The 22,936-nt window shown below is 51.6% G+C and overlaps 1 protein-coding gene and 1 long non-coding RNA gene across 2 annotated transcripts; one reads left to right on the top strand and one right to left on the bottom strand.

The window, feature by feature from the left end:
- Positions 1-1,848: 1,848 nt before the first annotated feature.
- LOC141518559 (uncharacterized) lies at positions 1,849-3,384 on the bottom strand. The gene is made up of 3 exons (XR_012477226.1): positions 3,241-3,384; positions 2,663-2,771; positions 1,849-2,179 (listed from the first exon to the last, which is right to left on the bottom strand). It is a non-coding gene; the product is annotated as an uncharacterized LOC141518559 (long non-coding RNA).
- On the top strand, positions 3,162-22,910 carry ANO9 (anoctamin 9). The gene is made up of 25 exons (XM_074230684.1): positions 3,162-3,439; positions 9,238-9,309; positions 9,774-9,893; positions 10,058-10,194; positions 10,528-10,574; positions 11,144-11,202; positions 11,374-11,447; positions 11,795-11,929; positions 12,036-12,132; positions 12,268-12,328; positions 12,413-12,495; positions 12,590-12,694; positions 12,848-13,012; positions 13,267-13,303; positions 13,597-13,708; positions 13,997-14,054; positions 14,402-14,499; positions 14,714-14,856; positions 15,038-15,190; positions 15,475-15,622; positions 16,147-16,248; positions 16,831-16,924; positions 17,016-17,125; positions 17,290-19,353; positions 22,825-22,910. The coding sequence occupies exons 1-24, from the start codon at positions 3,434-3,436 to the stop codon at positions 17,336-17,338; spliced, it is 2,265 nt and encodes a 754-aa protein (XP_074086785.1). The 5' UTR covers positions 3,162-3,433; the 3' UTR covers positions 17,339-19,353; positions 22,825-22,910.
- Positions 22,911-22,936: the final 26 nt, after the last annotated feature.

Here is a 22,936-nt window from a genome sequence, read left to right as displayed (position 1 = left end):
AGATCTAATTGGGATTCAGCACCACCACGGCCCAAAATGGAAGCCAAGGGCTCAAAGGAGTGATTCCTCAGACATGGCCTTTTCCTGCACTTCAAAGAAAGGGGGAAATCACAGCCTCCCTTTGAGACCTGATGTGGGGCATCTGTCTCTCTAAAGAAATCTCCATTCCTCAGGTAGGTATGTCCTGGTCCTGATGACCCTGTTTAAACTCTTGCACACCCATGTACCCCACACATGGTTATTGGTTATCGGTTACTGACAAAGGAACCTTGAGTATACCTTGAGTATCCTCCTCTTGTTTAGTGTGGAGAGTACCCCAGATTCCCAAGGGCTAGGTGAAACCAATGCCAACTGTTTCTTATGTGGAGTTGATGTCACCTAAAGGGTGGCCCTGGTCAGGGGGAGTGTATGTGTGTATGACTGAGGTGTTGCAAAGGGAGGGACTCTATCTTGGAAAGTCAGGATGGTCTTCAGGTCACAGATGGAAGAGCATTAAAGCTTAGCTGGAGGCCCCTGGGTCTAGCCCACAAGCTTTGGCCAAATTCTCTGGAGCCTATGGATAAGGCTGTCTCCACTGGAGGTCCTGAGTCCCTGGAAGGGCTGGTTATGGCCAGGTATATCTTATTGATTTTCCACCTCTGATGTGCTGTTGGGGAGCCTGGAAGGAGCAACCCACAAGGATCTGGGGCTGGCCAAGGGTGGAACAGGTGAACTCAGAAAAGTTCCCTGGTTAATTGTTTGATTTATCGCCCACCCTGCTATGTTTCAAATGCCCCCTTGACATCCCCAGCACAGTGATAGCTTCATATCCCTACCTTCCATCCAACTCAACAATCTTCAATGTCTCCTGATGGCCTTGAAGGTAAGATACTACCTTCTAAGTTTGGGATCTTAAGGCCTCCCTAGGTTGACTCTCATCCACCTTGCTAATCTGACCTTGCAGATGCTACATTACAGTCCAACTGGTCGCCATCTCTCTGGCCTTTGTAGTGAATAGTAGACCCAACTGCATTCAAGGATCTGCCTCGTTGCTCTCCAAAGGCTTCAGGGGCCACTCAGCTTTGACATTGGGGTTCTTCCCAGGTCACCTATCAAGTCCCATGAGGATATCTAGCCTGGAAAGAATTAGGGCTAGATTAGGGTCAGACTTTCATCAAAACATAGAGAAAGCCATCATTGGCAACAGGAGGCAGACAAAATGTCCAAGCTGGAATGACAAAGGGATTCATCTTCCTTTTTGGTAGATAGGGAACCCAAGGTCCAGAGAAATACTGAGGTGCTGTTTCTTGAGTTCAATGACTTCCCTGAAAGAATTGCAACTCAGACTTGGGAATATAAATCTTGGAAAGAAGATATAAATTAAGCCTGGAGGGATTTGCATGAACTGATGCTGAGTGAGATGAGCAGAACCAGAAAAACACTGTACACCCTAACAGCAACATGGGAGTGATGTTCAACCTTGAGGGACTTGCTCATTCCATCAATGCAACAATCGGGAACAATATTGGGCTGTCTGCAAAGGAGAGTGCCATCTGTATCCAGATAAGGAGCTGTGGAGTTTGAACAAAGTGCAAGGACTATTCCCTTTAATTTAGAAAAAAACATATCTTATTGTCTGATCTTGTTACCTCTTAGACTTCTCTTCTTTAAGGATATGATTTCTCTCTCTTCACACCCAATTTGGATCAAGGTACAACATGGAAACAAAGTAAAGACTGACAGAGTGCTTTCTGTGGGGGGGGGAGGGAAGCAAGATTGAGGGGAAAATTGTAAAATTCAAATAATATCTTTAATAAAAATAAACTTAAAAAGAAGATAGAAATTTATTAAAAGAAGTTACAACATGTAAGAAAATGATAGAAAAGTTAAGAGGAGTTTAAAGAGCAGGCCATGCGGGTTGCTGATTGAACTGGCCAGGCCAGCTGACCAGGGTTTTCAGCAGGAATCTGGAAGGTGAAAGAGACAGAGCCCCTTCCTGGATCTTCTTAAGTTCCCTCCGAGTCCATGGGAGGGGTGGTGACCTGGGAGTGACTCAAGTCCCACTTTAGAGATTTTGCCTTTTGGGGAGGGGTCTCTTTTGGGTAGTCTTGGGTGTTTCCAGCTCTTGAGTTCCCCAGGCTGCCCCACCAGAAGACAATGCAATCCAAATCAGGTTGAAGGTCAGGCCCTCAGCTGTGGCCTAAATTAGATGATAAAAGGATAAGGAAGATTCTCTTAACAATGCAAACTAAAGTTTTACCTTACTACTGTACTACTTTTCATCTCATTTGATCCTCATGATGACCTTGGGAGGAAGTTGCTTTTGTCAGGGTGTAGGGAGAGGGGTTGCAAAATGTCTTGAAAGAATTGAAAGAATTCAGGCTAAGTTCAAGGGTAGGTCACTATTTTTCTTCCCTTTTGACAGATGAGGAAAATGAGGCAAACGGATTAATCCACTTCAGACATTTCCTAGCAGTGTGACCCTAGGTAAGTCACTTCACTTTGCCTCAGTTTCCTCATCTATAAAATGAGCTGGAGAGGGAAATGGCAAACCACTCTATTATCTCTGCCAAGAAATCCTCAAACGAGATCACAGAGATCAGGACTGAAAGACTGACCCCCCACCCCCACCCCCACCACTACAATTTGCCTAGGGCCACATAGCTAGTGTCTAATCTCTTACTGGAAGTTTGTCTCCTGGTCTTTCTGACCTTCTCCAGTCCTGAGATTTGGGTCTGAAACAGGATAGCTCTTCTTTCTGTCACTTGTATCTTGTGACCTGGGGACACTCCCTCCAAAAAAAAAGTTACAACCATCTCCAACAAAGTCTTCTGTCCCAGACTTGCTTGGGTAAGTCTGGAGGCTGATTTAGAGCAGGCACTAAGCATTTGATGCCTCAGTTTCCCCCCACCACTCAGGGATAGGAAGAGTCTGAGAGGTGACCATTCTTGACCAACAAGTAAGGCAAACATGCCTTAGCAGAGAGTCTCCTCAGGCATTAGGCAGCCACATCCCCCCCCCCCCCCCCCAGTAGTACAGGCAACAGCAAAGACCCTCCCAAGGTAGAGGATACTCCAGGCCCCTCAAGCAAGCAGCATTCCAGATGCTCTTCCCGGGGTGTGGTCTGGCCGCCCCCGGTCCTAAACAGCCCAGCCCAGTGTGTAGGGGGCCTGGGGGAGCTGGCCGCTCCCCTTCCTCCCTGCCCCTCCCCTTCAGTCCAGAGCTCCCTGTATTACTAGGAGGGAGGGGTGAGAGTCTTACGCGGAAGTCTGAACTGAGGAGTCAGAGATCACTTAGGTAGGCACCTGGACAGGGGAGCAGACAGGTTGGAGCTGGGGGCCCAGCAGCTGGGGGAAACCCACTGTCCTGCCCCTGAGGCTGACCCACTGAAGTCTGTGCCTTGGAAACGGGAGCCAAATCCGGAAGGAGCCAGAGCCTGAGTCAGCTCTCCATCATGCAGGTGAGCCCCGCCCCCTGGAGGTCAGCCCTCTTCCCCAAACAATTCAGGTGTAGGGCTCTGGGCTTGGCTGGGAGAGAGGGAGCAAGGGGAAGGTAGCCTTCCCCCAAGAGCAAGAGTGGGTCCCAACCTGCTCCCAGGAACTTGAACGCCATGGAATAGCCTCAAGGCTGAGGTCATCCCTGCTATTCCCTGTCCTGCTTATGCTGCTGCCATTGATTCCTGGGCCCCAGGGCCCTGACTCTCCCTGCTATGTTAGGACAGAAGGGGCTCAGGCCAGAAAATCAAGAGAATCTTCTTTAGTTCAGACAGAACATTAATGCCTGAAGAAATGAGTCTAGAAATCTGGGTTCTAGTCTTGGTTCTACCACAAACTGACCTTGGGCAAATGACTAGCTCTGTCTGGGCCTCACTTCTCTGGGATGCTTACCTTGCTATGTGGACAAGTTGCTTCCCCTCTGTTTGGCTTAGTTTCCTCATGTGAATACTGAGGATAGTAATAACACCTTCCTCCGAGGTTGTGGTGAGGATCCAGTGAGCCCTTGGCCCTAGCTGCTATCTTTGTGGCTGGCATGGTGGCATGGTCCCTTCCAGCAAGACAACATCCTTCTGACCTCTAATCTATAAAACTGTCATGGACTCCCATAGGAGGAGGCATTGTCTAACCTGTCTCCCTTAGATCTCCCTGGGTCTAGTGCTGGTCAGCTTTGGGAGAGAGGGAACCTGGCAGAGGAGAAGTCACTATTCCTGCTTGGACTGACAACTACCTAAATTTGCTGGGCTGGGGAGGCTCTGCCTCCTTTGTACAGTGGAAGCTTCCAGCTGAAGGAGGGACAGGTAGAGTCAAATGAGCTGAGTGTGGAAGAATGATGGTTGGGGTGACAGGGGGCCTAGCAGGGCTAGGGCCTGGTCTGCTGCAGAGTATGGGCTCCTGGAATAGGTCACTTACCAAGGTGGAAGTCATTTGGTAGCCCAAAGCTTCACAAGGAACCTGCCTGGAGCCTACAGCCATGGTGACTTGGCAATTAATGGGGTGTTGAGCTTGACCTCCAAAGAATAGATGGTGGAACATCAAACTCCTGGAAGAGGAGGTCCAGGGGCTGGAGATAATGGACTGAGTGGAAGACTGGCCACGAGCAGGGGAAGAGCACACAGACCACCCCCCATTCCCCACCCCCTACTCTCAGAAATTAAAGGAAGTGGTTTGGGGTTGATGCCAAGGCTATAGCCTTCTCTTCAGCCTCAGAGCCCAGCCAGTCGGCTGGCTTTGCAAATTCGGCCCTGGAAATCTGTGGAGGCCCTAGAGTCCACCACCTGCTCCTGCTAACCCAGAGGCCCAGAAATTCCAGGATGAGGGCAAGAGTGAGTGAAACCCAGGCACCCACACAAGGCCTTTCTAGGCTGACCCAGCCCTCAGCAGAAATGTGATGTGGGTGCGCTGTCCTTGGCTCCTGCACACACTTACCTCAGGGTCTGCCCTCCCTAGCCTGGTGCCTCCTGTTCTCTGCCTTTGGCCTTCAACCTCCCCAGGGCTACCCTGAGAGCAATCCAGTGGACCCCATGCTACTCTAGGATCCTCATGGGACAGGCCTCTGCACCTGAACTTCTGGAGAAAGTGACACCCCCTTTTCTAATGCTCACCCCCCCCCATGCATGAGTCTACTGAGGAGAGTTTAGGCCTTATAAGTAGGATTGAAGGGTTTGTGGGTCTAGGTAGGACCACTGCCCCAACTCTCAGGGGGGTTGGGAAGCCCAAGTCCAAAGGGCTGACTATGCACCTCAAGATGTCTACCTGACTGAGACTGTTAGCAAGGATGCAGCTTTCATTTTTACCTGCTCTCGCTCTGATCATGGCCTTCCTGAGAGACCCCCCTTCCTCACTGGGCATGTCCCCTTCCTCTCAGGACCCTTAGAAAAAGAGGAGATAGGCTGTCAGGAGGGCTAGGCCTCATCCTTTGGCTGAGTTGTACTGTCATGCAGAGGAGAGGGCCCCCTTCCTGGGTGGAGAAGGCTAACTGAGTGGTTCAGAGCGATAGGGGAAGGCAAGATTGGAGCTCAGCTTTGAATCAGTCCATCAACAAACGTGTATTAAATACCAACTGGGTACCAGGCCCTGGGTTAAGTGCCAGGGAGACCAAGAAAGGCAGAAGACCATATTTGCACTCAAGGAGCTTCCAGTTCAGTAAGAGACCATCTGTAAACAGCCATGTGCAAATAAGCTCTAGGCAGAAGTAACTGGACCTGCTCCATAGAGGGAAGGGGTTGGGGGGGGGGGCTCCTGAAGATGCTGAGATTATAGTTTGGATTTAAAGAAAGCCAAGAAAGCCAGGAGATGAAGATGAGGAGTAAGAGTGTTCCAGAGAGAATGGCCAGAGTGGAGAGGCGGAGATGGTGGAGACATAGTCTAGGAGGGAGTAAAGAAGGGAAGAATGTATAAAAACCTAGAGAGGTAGGAGGCTGGAGCCCCAATGAACATTTTGATTTTGATTCTAGAGACCAGTGGGAGCCACCAGAGATTATTGAGTAGGGGATAACATGGCCTGGTTTTCTTTTTTTTTTTTTAGTTTTATTTATTTAAGGCAATTGGGATTAAGTGACTTGCCCAAGGTCACACAGCTAGGCAATTATTAAGTATCTGAGGTCAGATTTGAACTCAGGTCCTCCTGACTCCAGGGTCCATGCTCTATCCATTGTAGTTTGAGTAGAAATGGAAAGATAGGGGATGGATTAAATGTGTGAAGTGATCCAATTAGGTGATCCATTGATTCAAATTCAGATTCAAACGCCTATTAGCTGTGGGACCCTAGGCAAGTCCTTTTACCTTGATTCTCTACAAAAAACAGTCTTTGGGACATGAGAAGTCAACAGAGGAGGTTGGGGCAGGATGGGTCGAAAGAGATGGTCATTAAATCCATGGGAGCTGATGCGATCACCAAGGAAATTGAGAGGGAGAATGGAAAAGGACCTCTGGACAGAGCCCTGGGGGGCACCCATGGTTAATGGGGATAACTTGAATGACAGTGCATCAAAGGAGATCAAAGGAGATCAAAGCCTTGGAGGCTGGAGAAGACCTGGAGAGATCCTGTCCCTAAAACTTAAGAGAGGAGAGAGTAATCAATCCTGTCCAAGGTTACAGAGAGAATGAAGGTGGAAAACAGGTCAGGAAGGGTCCCTTTGTTCACTTTGGAGGGAGTTGCCTTGGAATGAGGAGATCGAAAGTCAGATTATGAGGGTTTAAGAAGAGAGTGAGAGAAGTGGAGACACCAGTGCAGAGGGGCTTCTCAAGGCATTTAGTCACAAAATGTACTAGAGGTACGAGACTGTAGCTGGTGGGAATGGGAGGATCAGTGAATCATGGTGTGTCTATAGGAATAGGGAGGCAACCAGCAGGGAGTGAGGGAGGGGGATGGCAGAGGAGATGAATGGAATGGGGTCACTGGAGCAGCAGAGGGTCAGGTGGCCTCAGCCTGGGGAATGGGGAAAGGAATGAGACAGGGACAGGAAGTACTTGAGCAGTGGGAGGGGAGGAGGGGTGCTTACAGTGAATGGCCACCACCTGTTTTGGTAGAATATGAGGTAGGCTCTCAGCTGAGCCAGATGTTGGGGCAAAAGGAACCATGAGGGCTTTGAGGGGGGGTTGAGGAGGCTCTGAAGAGCCATAGTGGGGAGTGTGAGTCTTGAATGAGAGTTGAGTCGATGAGGCAGGTGTGCAAGGATGGCCTGGCAGTAGTCAAACTGCAGGGATTATGGAACATAAACCATGTGGATACTATTGGGATGGTGGTAGACATGATTTTTTCCACTTTGGCTCAGCAGTTTGTGAAGAGGAGGGAAGGCAGAGGATGGTGGGAGGGATCCAAGACTGGTCCAGACAATGAAAAACTCTGCATGCCAATCTGTGTAGTCCAGTATCTGGCCTGCGGACTGTGGGAGGCACTGTGGCCTTCTGAATAGGGCATACTGAAGGGAGGAAAGGCCACAGAGGCCCTGGGTTTAGGGCAGTAGAAGGGGAAGGGAGGGTTCTGAGAGGTCTGGGTCCCAGGCCTAAGAAACCCAGAAACAATAAGGGGACGCTGGGTCTCAGACATGTGGGGCATTCCACTTTAGCCACCCAGGGAACCAAGGTGGGGTGGAGCAGCTGCCTGGGTGTGGAGGCATAGCTGAAGGGAGATTGGAGTAGCAGCTTAACCTGCTCTCCAAGTTCAAGGAAAGCCTGGCACCTGCTAGCCAGGTGATCTGGAGATGAAGGAAGCGGGAGGTAGCCTGGCTGTGGAGGTCTGTGGTAGGCTGAGGCTAGAGATGGGGCCTCTACCTCAACCTCTGCCTTTTACAGAGATTAAGTGATGTGCCCAAGGTGACAGTGGACTCCTCCCTTCTCACTTTTTCAGGAGCACCTCGTATTTGGGGATTAAAAGGGACTGGCCTGGGAGTCAGTTTGATGGTCCAGGATCTCTGGGTGTCTCCCCCTGGGATGCTGGAGGTGGGAGGGCTACTGATCTCCACTTCTGCCCCTGTCTCCATGGGTCTCTTCTTACTCTAGCTCAAACTTGACCCAAGACTGAACTCCTCTTTCTCCCTAGCCATCCTCTCTTCTGTCCAGGGTCCAAAGTTAGCCAGGATTTTTTTTTGTCCCTTCCCTCCTCCCCCTACATTGGGCCCACAGCTAGGATGTCCACAGGCACCTTCCTCCCCATCCCCTCCACTTCCCTCATCTTCCAGCCTCTCCCCTGTCCTCTACATAGATGTGGTTTTGCTACTCCTCTTTTTTTTTTTTTTAAGGTTTTTTTTGCAAGGCAAACGGGGTTAAGTGGCTTGCCCGAGGCCACACAGCTGGGTAATTATTAAGTGTCTGAGACTGGATTTGAACCCAGGTACTCTTGACTCCAGGGCCGGTGCTTTATCCACTACACCACCTAGCTGCCCCCTTGCCACTCCTTCTCAAAAGGCTTTGGGCTCCTTTTAGGAGAGGAGTTCTCTCTCAGATGAGAGATCCAATTCCATCTGCCAGTATAGCTCTTCCCCCTTTTGGGTCTCAAAATCACAGAGCCAGCGGTGTGTTCAAAGTCTGGTTTGGTCCTGGGGCTTCCCGGTTTCAGGCTCCCCTGCTTTGCCTGTTTAGCAGCTTTCCAGGTGAATTAGCCCCTTCCTTCTTTATTTATTTATTTTTATTTTTTTAGGGTTTTTTTTTTCTTTTTGCAAGGCAATGGTGTTAAGTGGCTTGCCAAGGCCATACAGCTAGGTAATTATTGTCTGAGTTCAGATTTGAACTCAGGCCCTCCTGACTCCAGGGCCAGTGCTCTATCTACTGCAACACCTAGCCTCCCCAGTTAGCCCCCTTCTACTTCTACTCTTGACTGAGAACCCCACTTGGTCTGTTCTAGTCTCACCAGTTTCCCGGTTCCCAGTTTTCTTTCGGCTGGGTGCCAGATCTAATGCTCCACCCCCAAACCCTGGCCTGGCAGGCTCCAGCAGCCTAACCCTGAAGGCTTCTTAATCCTCCTGATCCTTCTGACTGGAAGCCTCTGGCAGCCTCCAGCCCCTGGGGCCTTCCCACTTCCCCAGAGGCTTTCCTTCCAGTCTCCAGAGGAGAGGTGTTCTGGCCAGGGCTTTCTGTCTGCTGGTCAGCTCCATTCTATTCTGTCATTTTGGGCAGTTGGTCTCTCCCCCCTGCCCCCCACACTCTGGCTTTTAGCTTTGTTTGTTGGTGCCTGTGCCTAGGAAATCCTAAGGGTTTAATAAATACTTGGTGATGGCCCACTGTGTGTCTGGCTCAGTCTCTCTCTGGGTGTCTTTCTCCCAAGGGTGCTGAGGATGAAATTCAAATTGTTGCAGAGACTGACAGTTTCCCGCTGATGGAGATCAGACACTTCCAGGTGAGTGCTGAAGCTGGTCCTGTCCCATGCCCTCCTGGGTCCCAAGTGGGTGCCAGGGGTAGGGAGTGAGCTGTGGATAGCCTGGGGAAGGCAGTGTTGTGGAGTCAGGAAGACTCCTGTTCAAAAGCCACCTCAAATCCACATGAACTAATATCATCTTGGGTGCTTAACCTCTCTTTGGAAAATGCAGGGATTGGATTCTGGGGTCCCTGGGGTCCAGCTGACTCGGGGTTGGAGCTCTGGGCCTGGAGTCAGGAAAACTCATTAGCTATATGAACTTGAACAAGTCACTTCACTTCTGACTGCCAAAGTTTCTCCAACTGTGAAAAAGGGGATAAGAAAAACACTCACTTTCTAGACTTGTTCTGGGGATCCAATGAGACCCTATTTATAAAGTGTATCTGGGATATAGTAGGTGCTTAATAGAAGTTCACTCCCTTTCTTCCTTCCCCCTCCTTCCTCAGGAGGACACAGAGTCTTGGGACTTTATTCTTGTATCTGATCTTCAGAAGTCAACCCCGAACCGGGACTATCGCAGGCAAAGATTCCTGAATGAACTGGAACGGACAGGCTTCACCATCAAGGTGGGGCTCCCTGTGTGGTGCCCCCTACCAGAGCCTCCTCATCCTAGAGCAACTCTCAGATCCCAGATTGTCACTGGGGCAGGGCTCTCCCTGAAGGGGTGGGGGAGGACAGGCTGTTTCAGGGCTGCTGCCCTGCACACCAATCTCTATGTCCCCCCCCCCAGATGATAAAAGACAAAAACAGGCTGTTCTTTGGCATCCGAGCTCACAGCAGGATATTCACTCAATACATGGAGCTGCTGAAGGATACCAGCTGCTCCTGGCCCCATAACCTGTCTGCGGAGCTTGTGCCCACCACTCGGTGAGCTAGATCTTGGTCCTCTCCCCCAGCCCTGCAGTGCTAAGGAGCAGGGGCAGAGGAAGACCTCCTTGGGGAGGGACACAGAGGAGACTGGGGAGTCCCAGGTTGGGGGTGTAGCCTTTTTGGCCTTGAGCTCAGACATTTTGGTCTAGATGGAAAGCAAGGCAGCAGAGCAGCCCCGCTCCTCCCACCAGGGCCAGATTATGCCTCTCTCTGGTCTTTTTCCCTTTAGTTGAATGCCTTCCTCTCTTCCCTTTGAAATGTGGGAAATCAGACTCCCTCCCATGGACCTTTTGGAGGATTCCTGAAGCTAACAGTTCATTTCTATTTCAGAATTCGCATTGTCAGCTTCATCCTGGGAAAGAAGGAGGTGAATGGGGGTAAGGAAAGGTCCTGGCTCCTCCCATCTCTAGGGCCTCTGCCTCAGACCTCTCTCTCTCTCTCTCTCTCTCTCTCTCTCTCTCTCTCTCTCTCTCTCTCATCTGTTTGTTCAACTGAATCTCTGTTTTTCTGAATCTCTCTGTTTATCTCTGTCTCTATCTGTCTCCCTGTCTTGCTTACCCTCCCTTGCAGACTTGACTACTGTCCAGTTCTGAGGAAGTCTGGGAGAATAGATACTCAGTGACTTAGGAGGACCCAGTTCCACCTTGCAGGGGTTGAGAGGGGCTTGTCCCAGTCCTGGTGTCTCCTCAGATGGGTGTATGAATAGACTAAGAAGTGGCAATCCCAAGTCCAGGGGAGCTGTGACCACTCCTGGGTAGGTGGGGGAGGGGCACAAACACCTCCATTTCTGTAGGGCTCAATCCTCAGATTTATAGAGGGGCACAATGTCCCCTTCAGGATCAAGAGCATTTCCAGGGTCCCTGGATTCTTCATGAGCCTGGAGGGGGAGGACAGTTCCAGGTCATGGCTACATGGACAGTATGTGACCCTGACTTGTCTCTCCTAGAGAAGTTTGAGGATCTGAAGAAGGACCATGTGTTTGAGACCAGGTTTCCCCTTCATAAGGTAGGGAAGGGGCAGTAGTGGTCAGGGCAGGAGGAGAGAGGGGACAGGGACCTGTGTCCTGGGAATGTTTCCTTCTAGGTGGGAAAAGGGAGAGCCTGGGGTGGGGTGAGAGGGGGAAAAGCCTGGGTTGGAGTACCTGGGGGTCTGGTTCTCACCCACTCCTATGCCCAGAGGGAAGAATGTCTGCAGAGTAACTGGGCCCAATGGAGAGACATCTTCTATAAGCAGCCCATTGATGATATTAGGTACTGTGGCCATTGTGGGGGAAGGAGAGCTCAGCTTGGGGGCCCCAGTTAGTGGAGGGCTCAGCTTGGGGCCCCTGCTCATCAGGGGACTCAGCTTGAAGGTCCCTGGTCGGGGGTGGGGTTGGGAGTCACCAGGGGTCTGTTTAAGGGCCCATGGTTGAAGGAACTCAGGGTCCCCTCAATATACCCATTAGCAATATCAGGGATGGTGGCCCCTGTGTCTGGTCTATGGCACCCACACCCCACATGAGAAGATCTGTAGAACATACCTACACCCTGGTCCCTCTGGGGTCTGGGCTCAAGACCTGGTGTGAGTCTGCTGCTACTGTTGCTCTGTACCCCCACAGAAACTACTTTGGGGCAAAGGTGGCCTTGTACTTTGCTTGGTTGGGCTGGTACACCGTGATGCTGGTGCCCGCAGCTGGTGCTGGGCTTCTCATCTTCCTCAGTGGCTTCTCCCTCTTTGATGCCAGCCAGATCAGGTAGGAGAAAGAACCTCACTGAGCCTAAGGGAGGTGGGTAAATGGGATGAGAAAGACTAGGGGCTCAGCGAGGTCCCCTCATTGTTCCCTCCTCCTCTCTCCCCAGCAAAGAGATCTGTGAAGCCAGGGAAACCATCATGTGCCCACTCCAAGACCATCAGGGTCAGTACTGGAGACTGTCAGAGACCTGCACTTTTGCCAAGGTACTGACTTGGCCCATTTTATAGATAATGAAGCTGAGATAAAGAACGGGACTCAGGTCCAGCGACAAACTGGGCAATGGAGCCCTGGGTGATGGGCTGCCTGCGCCTTCCCCAAGTGCTCATTTTTTTCTGCAGCTCACACACCTCTTTGACAACGAGGGCACAGTGTTCTTTGCCATCTTCATGGCACTGTGGGGTGAGTCCTTGAGATGGAGGAAGGGAGACAAGGGGAGGAGGCTTCCTGATTTCCTCCCCACTCATGTCCTTCTCCCATGAATAGCTACCGTGTTTCTGGAGTTCTGGAAGCGGGAACGGGCACGGACCGTCTCCAATTGGAACCTCTATGGCTGGGATGAAGACCAGGTATGGACCCACCCTAGGCTGCCTGGTCAGCGTCACAGAGGGGCAGTGAGGGAGACAGATTTCTACAGGTGCCAGGTGTCCCCTCTGTCCCCAGGAGGAGCTTGTCTTGGAGCTGATCAATAATCCTGACTACCAGTTACAGAAGCACCAACATTCCTATCTGCATAGCATGGCCATCCTCATCTGCTCCCTGATCATGGTACCATGGTGGAGTGGGCTGAAGGGGGCAGGAGGAGGAACTGAGCTGGCAGGAACTCACAGGAAACCCTGCAGTTGGGGAGAGGGTGCTGGGTGGGGGGCTTCTTGAGGCACGCCCAGTCCCGGGGACTCATTCTCTCCCTCTCACCCCCAGATCTGTGTGCTGATTGGCATGGCCCACGTTCTAGTTGTTTATCGGGTCATGGCCACTTTCCTGTTCAGTCGCTCGGCCTGGTCCTTCCTGAAGCGGCAACTGACAACAGCCATCGTGGTCACTGGAGCGCTGGTGCATTATCTCACCATTGTGATCATGACCAAGGTGGCCAGGGCCTGAAGGAAGGAACAAACAAGGGAAGGGGACAGGGGAGGAGAGCCCTGACCCACCCAGACCCACAGGGTTGAGGGGACAGGGAGGAGTGACATGAACTACCAGCAGCTTGTGGGGAAATCCTAGGGATTCCCCAAGCAGAGCCCCTGCCTATTTGCTCCACTTGGTTTTGGGGCTGGGTGGTACATTTGGGGGATCCAACTTGCTGATGGCCAGAAGGATTGCAGACCCTATCTCTCCCCCAGGTGAACAGAAAGGTGGCTTTGAAGCTTTGTGACTTTGGTAAGCAGGTGGAATCGTGGGTACTAGTGGGGAGAGGGTGCAGAGGATTGGAGGCAGCCTCTAGGAGCTGGGGGCGGGGGGGTGGCTGGTGCCCATCCCATTCAGTGGGGTTTCCTGTTCTGTCCTCCCTGATCTCAGGGCTCTGGGACCTCTATCCCAGCTAGCCAGAGTTGATTTTGGCCACAAGAACCAAAGGGCGGAGCAGTGGTGTTGAGGTCCAGTGGCTGGGGGTCGGCCTGCGGGCCCAGGTAGCTTTCTAGTCACCCTCTGCTCCTCCTGCCTTTTCTTTTCAGAGAAACCTCGGACATTCTCAGAGCGAGAAAGCAATTTCACCATCAAGTTCTTCACATTCCAATTCTTTACCCATTTCTCCTCCCTTATTTACACAGCCTTCTTCCTGGGCAGGTGAGGCCAAGGCCGGAGGAGATGTCTGAGGGGGGTGACAGCCCACAGTCAGAGGCATAGTGGGAAGGGCATTCCTTTCCCTCTCCTGTCCCGGCCTGGGCTCTTCCCTTCATCCTTCTGGGCTTCCTCTCCACTGCTCCCTAGGTACTTCTGGGCCCCTCCACTGCCCCCAGAGCTCTGCAGGGGGCTGGAGACACTTAGGGGCAAGTGTTGAGGGTTGGAGAGTTCCCATCTTACCCTCATTACACTCTCTGCACCTCTCCATGGTCTCTTCGTTCTTTTCTGCAGGATAAATGGGCACCCAGGAAACCAAGTCCGAATTGGTGGACAGTGGAGGCTAGAGGAGGTCAGTTTGAGCTCCCAGTGGTCTCCTTTCCATCTGTCACCCCAAGTGCTTAACACTGTGTCCCTGTGTTGCCTTTGCTTTTGAGGCTCCCTTGGTGGAGAAAGGAAACCTTTAAGTCTGTTCCCAGATTCTTCCTCGATTCTGGGGCTTTGTGTGGCTCCCTGAGCCTCAGGCTTGGACCCAAAGGCAGCTGGGAGGAGGGGACGATGGACAGCATCAGGTTTTGGGGACCTAGTGCTTTGTAGAGCACTACTAAAAGTGAGACAAATTGGAAGCAGAGACTGGGCCAGAGGACCAGGCTTGGGCCTGGTTTGGAGGGTGAGTCCTGCTGCCTCTGCTTTGTCCAGTGTCACCCCAGTGGCTGCATGATGGACTTGTTTGTGCAAATGGCCATCATCATGGGCCTGAAGCAGACCCTCAGCAACTGTGTGGAGTACCTGAGCCCGTGAGCAAGCCTTCCTGGGACCTAGGACCCAGTGCCCCTGATGCCCTGCCTGGCTAGCCCTCCTCCTGGGACCCAGTGTCCTCCTGCCCTGACTGGATGACCCTTCTCTTGGGACCCAGTGCCCCTCCTGCTCTGCCTGGCTCACCCCTCCCCTGGGCCCTACTTAGCCCTCTCCTCACCCTCACCCCCTCCCAATATCTGCCCCCTGCCCCAGATTGCTGTGTTACAACATCCGGAAGCTAAAAGTATTGTCCCAGGATGTAAGGCTGCATGATCCAAACCTGGAGGAATGGCTGAAAAACTATTCCCTGAATGAAGTTAATATTTTCAGCCTGTTTGACGAATTCATGGAGATGAGTGCGTCAGGGTATGGGGATGGGCTAAGAGGGAACCTTGGCTCTGAGCTGGGCCTCTTGGGGTTCTGGGGGGGAGGTGACCTGACCTCCTTGATGGGTTGGGTGGTAGAGGGTGATAATGGTGGTGATTAGGCTGAATCTGAGGTAATAGGCATTTCTATGTCCTTGGGGGGGGTCTCTAGTGATCCAGTATGGTTTCACCACCATCTTTGTGGCTGCCTTCCCTCTGGCCCCACTCTTGGCACTCTTTAGTAACCTCGCTGAGATCCGTCTGGATGCCATCAAAATGATCCGACTCCAGCGACGTCTGGTGCCTCGGAAAGCAAAGGACATTGGTGAGGTCCAAAATGCTCAGTGTGGGTGACTGTTGCTGCTCCCTTGACTGGGGATAGGAGGCCACTCCCTTGTGTGTCAGGGGAGGCAGGGGAGGGAAGAGTTTGGATAGGGGAGAGTAAGGCAGAACAGGCTCTGTCTCTGCTCTCAGGTGGGTGACAACCTAGAAGCTGGAGGCAGAAAGAACAGAGGAGCAGCCCTGGGTCTTGACCTCAGCCATCCAGCCTGGTGGTAGCCTCAGAGGATCCCTTGACTTCCCCTTAAGCTGACCTTTCTCACCTTCCAGGGACCTGGCTGCAGGTGCTCGAGGCGATTGGGGTGCTGGCTGTCATCGCCAACGGGATGGTCATTGCCTTCACATCCGAATTCATTCCCCGTCTTGTATATAAATACCTCTATGGGCCATGTAGCCAGGGAAGCAACACCACAGTCAAGTGAGCAGGAGTGGGGCAGAGCTGGGTCCCCTCTGCTCTTCAAACCCCTCCCATGGCCCCATTCCTGTTCCCTGACTTGGGGGCACTGTGTGGGAGGAGAGGAGGAGGGTGAAGGACTGACTCTAATGTAGGAAGGGAGGACCGTGGACTTGGAGTCTCATAGACAGAACTCCAAGGGACCTTAGAGGCCAGAGGAGGAAACAAAAATAACCTCTTGACCCCATGACTTCTGTGTCACATCTTACTAATAGCCTTTCCAAGAAGATGATGAAAGACAGGACTCCAGGAGGGCAGGATTCTAGGTCCTTCCAGAACTCAGGTGTTCTTAGGTCTACTCCAGCCCTGGGCCATTTCTTCATGCCTCATTGGCATGGCACTCACTGTCATCATATCTGGTCTGGCAGAAGGGATGGGGGATCCTAGATTTATTTTGGAGGAGGGGGTAAGAGGAGCCTGGCTTGGCCTTCCTGTTTCCTCTAGGACAGACCAAGTCACAATCACATCTTTTCTTCCCTGTCCTGCAGCTGTCTGACTGGCTATGTCAACTACAGCCTTTCTGTTTTCCATACCAAAGACTACAAGGAGCAAATTCCAAGTCAAGGAGGAGAGGTCGTGACTGAGTGCAGGTGTGCAAGCTACCCAGTGTACCTGGCCTCCAGTCTCCTCTGTTCAGCTTTGTTTCTTTCTGCAGGCCCAGAGACTGAGGGGTTGGGAGGGCAGGGAGAGGGAGAGCCAGCTGGGTGACTGGTGTGGTCCAGTGTGCACACTCCACTCAGAGAACCTTAGGTACCAGAGATGTCAGTTATGAAGGGGGTGATTTCCTAAAGAATCAGCACCAAGGCTAGGGACCCAGGGACATGGCATCCTCCCTCTCCAAAGGTTCATTGGGGGAAAGCAGTGGGAGTGAGGTGGAGAATCATAAAGTGTTACCAGTGGGCATCCTTATGGAGGTGAGGATGAAGTGAGGAGGTCTGGATGGGGTAAGGATGATGTGAGAAAGGAAGGATACTCTGAGGAGGTATGGATGAGCCAAGGAGGTGAGGATCCTATGAGGAGGTGTAGATGCTGAGAGGAAATGAGGATGCTATGAGGTGGTAAGGATGACAGGGTGAGTCAGGGGGTCTGAACTTAATTGGAGAAGAGAACACCTGGCTAGCCTCTCCTGCCTTTTCCCCCACGACTCTTATGGCCTAGCTTCTTATTCCCAGGTACAGGGATTACCGAAACAAGGATGATTATAACTATTCCAGTGAGTTCTGGTTCCTCCTGGCCTCCAGGCTGGCCTTTGTCATTCTCTTTGAGGTGAGGTCCAGCTGCCAAGGGGCAGGCAGGGAGGGAGAGGTGATGTTAGACCTCAGTCTTCCCCTGACCCACCACCCCCTCCTCTCCTCAGCATGTGGCATTGTGTAGTAAACTCATCGCTGCCTGGTTTGTCCCTGACATCCCCCAGACTGTGAAAAATGAAGCCCTTGAGAAAAAATTTAATTTGATTAAGAAACACTGGTATGAAGGGATGCTCCCAACCCACATCCCTCCTCCCCTTGGGTGCCCTTGCCCTGACTTGGGAATGGGAGAAGAGTGCCCAATTCTGGGAATACTCCCTGGAGCTTTCTTTCCTCTTTTGAAGAAGATGCTAAGCAGGTCCCTCTCTCCCCTCTTCTTCCCAGCCTCAGTTCCAGGTCACTAATGTGTAGGGAAGATGGAAGAAGGATTTAAAAGCTGCTCAAAGGGGCCTCTGCCCTTTCTGGATGTGGTTCGACTTCTGAGGTTCCAGGCCTTTGGTGATCTCTTGAAACATCTCTGCCCCTGGGGTCCTGGGAGATGGGGCAGCAGTACTAGGAGAGATGATCCCTCTGAGTGTCCCTCTTTCCTTTATGAACAAGTTCTCAGGTCCTCCCCTGCTCCCTTGACAGCTGGATCTGATCAGGAGCAGCTGGATGGGATTTCTAGCAGCCACAAGCTCCTTCCAACCCTAGCCTCTGGGATGCCCCGAGGGGGGTTCCACTGAGGCAGAACGGGCTCCAACCTCCCATCTATTCTCTTAGTGGATAATAAAATGATTTTTTAAAAAGTGGTTCCAAATGTGATATGTGGGACCCATAATGAAAACCATTCTCAGTAGCAGCAGCAGGTTAGATTCCCAGAGCCAGGTCTAGTTTCCTCTCTGAGTTTTCAGGGACCCTGAGGAAAACTGGGTTCTTTCCTAGTACCACAACTTACAGGTCCCCAACTGGGATGTTCCCTGATTATCAGCCAATATAAATTAACCAGCTGGTCTGTTAGCCTTTAGAATGGTATTTACTCAGGTGGTAAGGTCAGAACAGTTGGTACAAAACATTGCCCTCTACCCCAGTGGGGATCACCCTCTCCCTCAAGGCCATACAGAGTCTAGGAGAAAGTGGACCCACAGTTCTTGGCTATCCCTGTCTATTCTCCTCCCAGAGACGAATTTAGTGCCAGGAACCCTCCTTCAATGAAGTGACACCCCCCTCCAACCTTAGGGCAGCTCCCCACTTAACAAACTCTACTGTACACCTATTGTATGGTGGAGGAAGAGGGCAGAGTCTCTGTCCTCAGAAAACCAATAGTTTAGTAGAGAGGCCATACAAACACTTCAACTGCAAGTTGGGAGGATGGAGGCTCTCATAAAAGAGAGGGACGCATCCCTGAAATGGGCCCCGGAAGCCTGGACCCTGGAGTGCTGGAGACCAGGTTAGGGTTTGCAAATGTCCATTTTTGGGAAACAGGAAGTGAGTGAAGAAGGGGTTGGATGGAGCCTATGTGGGATGGGTCAGGTGAGGCAGATGGCAAATGACCTGGAGGGCCAAGAGGTTATTTCTTCTAGAAGTGATAGAGAGCCACCAAGGCTTCTTGAGCAAGAGAAAAGGCCGGGTGAGGGGCTTTGGGAAGGTTCCCTTCATAGCCTTTTGACACATTAAGGGCATAGAGCCTGCCCTCCAGAAGCTTACAGTCCAGCAGCCAAAAGGAAGTTGAAAATGAGAGCAAGGTGCCAAATGAGCACAACCAGGTAAAAAAGAAGAGGTGGCCAGGCTAGAAAGCCTTCCTAAAGGGAGCCCTCCAGAGACACTCTGCTGACACTGAGGAAAGACCTGAGGAGACCTGCAAGTCGGAAGCCAGAAGCCAAAGCAAGCTCCACCTTTCAATCTCCACCAATGAGGTGATCTCTATGCAAAGGACACTTTGAGTCTTAGATCAGGACTCGGGAGTGAGCAGCAACTGCCAGAGTGGCAAAGGCTTCAGAGCACAAGTAAGTTTAAAATTATAATAGCTAGGATTATCAGAGCTTTACAAAGCAGAGTATCTCATCTGACTTTAAAAACAACCCTAGAAGGTAGTGGTTATTATTAGTGCTCCCATTTCATGGAAGGGAAAATTGAGATAGAGGAGAAGTGACCTGCCCAGGGTCACCCAATTAGTAAGTGTCAGAGGCTCAGTTTGAGCCCACTTTGTCCTGAATCCAGGTCCAATGCTCTGTGCCAAAGCAGCCTGTAGTTTGAAGAAGATAATTGGATCAAAGGAACTAGGGAAGAGAAGACTGAGGGAAGGGCCCAGAGCTGTGTTGCAAGATGTCCTGTGGAAGAGAGATGAGCCTCATTGGGCCCAGTGATCATGGACAGACCCTGGAACCTCCCCCCACCCCGGCAAAAAGCATCCACGGGACCTCTTCGGGCTCGAAGACAGGAAGCAGTGGACTCCTCCTTCTCAAAGAGGTTTGTAGAGGGGATTCCTGGCTGACTTTGATGGCTCTGAGCCTCTCTGGCTCAAAGTACCTGAGAGATGAAGGCTTGAGAGGAACCAATCATTGATCACTGGTTACAGGTTACATTGGTTACACAAGGTTCTCACTGAGCTTATAGTCTAACCTGGGAAAGTAACAGGTGTGAATGAAAGGAGTCCAATACGATCAGAGGTGATCCAGGGGGAACTGGGCCTTGAAGGAATTGTCAGGTATATCATGAGGAAGATCCAGGGAGGGACCATATTTTACTGCCTCTTGTGGCCATAGCTCCAGACTGGTTTACACCTGGGTATAAGTGAGCAATGCAAAGACATGGTGGTAGGAAATTTCTTGCCCTTCAGAAGGAACAGTGAGGCCAGTTTGGTGGGTGTGTACATGAGTAATAAGGCTGGGCAGACCTTTAAATGTCCAAGCTGTGGAGGCTATATTTGGTCTGGGAGTAAAGGGGAATTACTAAAGCTTGAGAAGGGAAGTGACAGAGTTGGAGCTGCAGTGTCATTTTAGTAGTTATGCATCCCCATCTTTGATGAGGGCCTGCATAAGGTGGAGAGAAGGGTAAGGCATCAGGGATCTAGATACCCATTTTGGGTTTTTTTTTTTGGCAAGGCAATGGGGTTAAGTGACCTAAGGTCACACACCTAGGTAATCATTAAGTGTCTGAGGTCAAATTTGAACTCAGGTCCTCCTGACTCCAGCCTGGGCTGGTGCTCTATACACTGTGCCACCTAGCTGCCCCTAGATAACCCATATCTGAGGTAGATTTGAGAAGACACTAATGCTTGGATGGGGGGAGGGGTATGGGATCAAAGGGAGAAGATAGACTCTAACCTGGATGAGCAAGGAAGTGAGCTCAGAAGGAGGAGGGAGGTTTGAAGAAGATGTGACTTCAGGGGGAAGGTGGCGGGTCTGGAGGCAGGAGGAAACAGTACAAAGGGCCACATTTGGAGCATGAAAGGCTAGGAAGGGATTGGTTAGCAAACCTGTCATTTCCTGCCTGGCTCCCATGCTCTGAATATACCATTGCCTCCCATTCTATGTCAATGAGGTGCCTTACAGCATAATCTTGGAGATTTAGAACCTGGAAATGGGGCAGGTCCTGCTCCCCAGGGGCCCTAGGAGCCCTGAGGCCCAGTGTTCAGGTCTCCCTCCCTCCTTCCCAAAGAGGGTGGGGACCAGGTTCCTGTTGCCTAGGTCCCTCTAGAGTCAGTGTGCTTGGGGCCTCAGCAGTCCCAGTTGTGCTCCTCCCCCTCCCTGGGCCAGAGGGCGGGGCTGCACCTGCCAGAACTGCCGCGCACCTGTCCAGGTGAGGCAGCCCGCCCACTTGGCCCGCCTAGCCTCAGGTCAGAGGGACCTGGGGAACCATGAGGCTGGCTGCAGGACTCAGGTCTGAACCCCTTTGTTGGGTGGCACTGGGGGAAGGGTGGAACTAGAGTGTGGCAGCAGAGCTTTAGGGCAAAGGTAGAGCTGGTACAGGCCGCCAAGCCTGGGGTGGGGGAGGGGACTTCTTAGGCCAAAGGGTAGTCCCTCAGCTCAGGCCTGCCTGCCCGGCTTCCTGCCGGAGCTGAGGGACTAGCCCCTCCCCTTTGGGAAGGCTCTTCTCCTGCTGGGCCCCTACCCTTCAAGAAAGGAAACAAATGGGAGGGTGATTGAAGGGTCTGGAGGAGAGGGAAAAGGACTAGATCCGAGTTTCCAGGCTATCTTGCCTGGTTGCTGGGCCATCAAAGGACTTGGTTGTTTCACCCTGAAAGGCCTTGTTGAGGATATGAAGAATCTTTCCTTTCCCATTCTTTTCCTTCTGTGATACTTCCTCCTCCCCCCAATCTCTAGCTGCCTCCCCTTCCCTAGTAAGTCTGAGGGATGAGGTTGAAGGATAAAACTGTAGCTTTCTAGGATGAAATATTGTGGGGAAGGAAGAGAGAGAGAAGGTAGGCAGGCTTCTGGGGGTGCTGGGCCTTGCTGTTTCTGAGTTGTGCCCAACTGGAAAACCTTTGCTTACGGTTCAATCCCCTTGCCCTACAGCAGAGCCCTCAGCTTCTGGCCAGGGGGTGTAGTCAGTCAAGGCCTGGCCTGGGTACAGTGAAGAATGGATGGATTCCTCTTCAGCTTAATCCCTAGTTTTTGAGAGACTAGGAAGGAACTGAATCACCTCCCCGTTGTGTCTGGGCAGTGGTCTGACTGGTTGGCCTCTCTTCCCTCCCCCTCCCCCAGCCACTGGCACCTGGCACCCAGGACTAGGGCTGTGGTTCCTGTGCTTCCTTCAGGATCAGTGGCATTGGGTGTTTCCCATCCTTGGGGACCCGGTGTTTAATGAAGTCAAACACAGTCTGCTCCTGAATATCCAACACCCTTTCTTGTAGGTCTTTCTAAACTCTCCAATGTCCAGATTATTTGCAAGGGTTTTGGGGGAGCTTTAGGAGATACTTTTAGTACATGAACAGCTACAGCAGGGCTGTCTGTCCCCTCTTAGAGCCAAGTTTCAGGAAAACTCAAGGCAAAAGCAACAATGGAAGGCTTGCTTTACTATTTGTTTGGGGGCTTGCCCCAATATCTGAGGAGAATTTGTTAGAAGTTTTGTAGACTTGCCACAATATTTAAAAATTTGCTATAATGTTTGATTATGTGCTGATTATTAGTGGACTTGCTAGTATGTTTGTTTGCTATAATGTTCCGGTTAGGTACAATGGTTGGGGATTTGCTACAATGTTTTTAGGTACAATGACTGGGAACTTGCTATAATGTTTAAGTGTTCACTATAATGTTTCTGGGGCCTCGCTACAATGTTTGCTTGGGGGATTTGCCGCCTTTGAAGCTGGCTGCGGGGGAGACTTGGTCACTGATGAGTTGCTAAAATGTTGCAAGTTTTCTTCCACCCAGGGCCCTGATTGCTGCTGCTGGGTGCCAGCTAGGGGTTAATAGTGATTGGGTGGGGTTTAGGTTGAGGATGTGACCACTGAGCCAGGAAGCTACTAGGGAGAAATTCAGATTAAAAAAAACCCAACCCCTAAGTGCTTGAGTTCTTTTGTGATTTGTGTGTTCTTGAGCTTTTCTGAACCAAAACAAGCCCCAACCACTTCCGGGTGGGTGTCAGGCGGGCTGGCAGGAGCTTTTACCTGTGGGGACAGTGGCAGGCAGCAGGAGCCAGCTTCTTTGGAAAGGCCTGTTTTGAAACCCAAGCAAATGGGTGGACCTGAGACTGGAAGAAAGAGGCTGAAGACAGGTGACCAACCTCTTTCAGACTGGGCCTGCGCCTAGGCTGGAGAGAGCCGCTTCTGTATGGCGGGAGGGAAGGAGACAGAGGAAAACAAAGGTGCAGAGGTCAGACTGGGGACCTGGGAAGGAAGGGGAGGGTGGTGTTTGAGAGATACTGCCAGGGGCCCTTTAACTGTTACCCTTTAACTGATCCCGTGCTTACCTGTTTATCTGACTCCTTCACTCTGTGTAGTGCCTCTAGCCCCTGACTGGTCTGGGACAAGTCGACCTCAGGAACCAGATCAGACAGGACAGGAAAGAGCAGAGCTCAGGGCTTTGCTGCAGGCCCTCTGGCTGAGCTAGAC

This window comes from Macrotis lagotis, chromosome 3 (assembly GCF_037893015.1).
Source record: "Macrotis lagotis isolate mMagLag1 chromosome 3, bilby.v1.9.chrom.fasta, whole genome shotgun sequence".
NCBI lineage: Eukaryota > Metazoa > Chordata > Mammalia > Peramelemorphia > Peramelidae > Macrotis > Macrotis lagotis.
The sequence above is the reverse complement of the archived record's forward strand: the minus strand, read 5'-3'. Positions and strand labels throughout refer to the sequence as shown.

Excerpts from the sequence above, each read along its gene's own strand:
- ANO9 (XM_074230684.1), top strand. Across the intron at positions 16,249-16,830 it reads GAGGTCGTGACTGAGTGCAG|GTACAGGGATTACCGAAACA; the intron begins GTGTGCAAGCTA and ends TCTTATTCCCAG. Across the intron at positions 17,126-17,289 it reads AATTTGATTAAGAAACACTG|CCTCAGTTCCAGGTCACTAA; the intron begins GTATGAAGGGAT and ends TCTTCTTCCCAG.